At 40.0% G+C, this 1,554-nt stretch overlaps 1 protein-coding gene across 1 annotated transcript; it reads left to right on the top strand.

Annotated features, from left to right (window-relative positions):
• The first annotated feature begins 181 nt into the window (after positions 1-181).
• Positions 182-1,129, top strand: LOC112504655. Its single transcript, XM_025108603.1, has one exon. It carries the CDS (start codon positions 182-184, stop codon positions 1,127-1,129), a length of 948 nt encoding a protein of 315 aa, XP_024964371.1.
• Positions 1,130-1,554: the final 425 nt, after the last annotated feature.

Below are 1,554 nucleotides of genomic sequence, written 5' to 3'. Positions count from 1 at the left end.
TCAGTTTTATATGGATATTTCTTGGGACCTCGTATCCCATTTCCGCTTGTGAAAAATTTCGTTAAAATGGCGTGGGAAAATTTGGATTTTTGGAAGCGATGCTTAATGAGAATGGCATTTTTTTTTCTTTAAATTTAATGATGTCGGTGGATGTGATCAAGTGATTGAGGCTGGGCCGTTGATGATTAGAGGTGTTCCTTTGTTTGTCCATCGTTGGGATCCTTCCAAAGGGTTAAAGAAACCAGAACACTCTTCATGTCCGTTATGGGTGAAACTTCATAACATTCCTTTAGTTGCTTTCAATAAAGAGAGGGTTAGTCGTATTGCAAGTGTCTTGGGTATTCCTAAGCAAATGGATTCTTGCACTGCTTCAATGTGTGAAAAAACTTGGGGACGCCTTGGTTTTGCTAAAGTTCTTGTTGAGGTTTGGGCTGTGGTTGATCTAAAACGGAAAATCGATGTTGAAATCCCAAACATAAATGGTGGAGAAGCCGAAAGTGTGCAAATTCAAGTAGAATACTTATGGGAACCGATTCAATGTTCCCAATGTCAAATCGTTGGACACAAACTTTCGTCGTATGTTAAAGCAGCTAGTTTGAATAAAGGAAAACAAATTGATGGCCGAAAAGATAATGATGGGTTTACTAGAGTGGCGAAAAAACAATGGCGGGTTAAAGGTGGAAGTAAAGCCAATCATTCTAATGGTAGAACGGATAATGGAAGAAAGGAATCACACCCTCTTGAGGCGTCTTTGGGAGTGAATGTTGTAAGTCAAGAAAGGGAAATAGAAGAGCCTATGGTTTCTAATAATGTTGAGTTGATGGATCCTCCTTTGCCAGAGGGGAGGGATGCGTTGGGTGAATCAGGTAAGAATAATTATGGGCCTTCATCTTCTTCTTCTAAGTCTTCGCATCATGCTATGTCTACTCCTACCCCACTAATATCTTCTGTGATCAAAAAATTTCGGTTGCCGAGACGAGGGGTTGTGATAAACCATGTTGATTCTAATCAGTTTGGTGTTCTTGAGACTTTAGGGGAAGAGACTTCTCGGGTGGACAATCATGATGAGGTGGTCAATGATCTTACTGACGTTCATGGAATTTGCTTCATGGAATATCCGGGGGCTTAATTCTCCGGCTAAACAAAAAGAGGTACGGAATTTTATTCATTGTAATGATGTGTGTTTATGTTCCATTGTCGAATCACATGTTTCTAAGGACTCTCTTGAAAGTGTTTGCTATAACTCTTTTGGTCAGTGGTATTGGGTTTCTAATCAAACTATGAGTGAGTATGGTACTCGTATAATCCTTGCTTGGGATGCTCGAGTTTTAGATGTCATGGTTTTAGAGGCTCATAGTCAATACTTAAATTGTAAGGTGCTTGTTCGGGGTAGTCAACATTATATTTTTGTTTCTTTGGTTTATGGGGTTAATGTATGTAATGCCCGTCGTGCTTTATGGTCGGGACTGCGGAAATTTAAAGTGCTCATTGGTTCTTCCCCGTGGGTTGTAATGGGGGATTTCAACACCATGTTATTCCCTCATGATGGTTTTG

This window comes from Cynara cardunculus, unplaced genomic scaffold, assembly GCF_001531365.2.
Source record: "Cynara cardunculus var. scolymus isolate 2C unplaced genomic scaffold, CcrdV1 Un_Scaffold_6390, whole genome shotgun sequence".
Classification (NCBI taxonomy): Eukaryota; Viridiplantae; Streptophyta; class Magnoliopsida; order Asterales; family Asteraceae; genus Cynara; species Cynara cardunculus.
Note: the sequence above shows the minus strand (reverse complement) of the source record. Positions and strands in the feature narration are given on the sequence as shown.

Coding starts and splice junctions, on each gene's coding strand:
- LOC112504655 (XM_025108603.1), top strand. CDS start 182: ATGATTAGAGGTGTTCCTTTGTTTGTCCATCGTTGGGATCCTTCCAAA.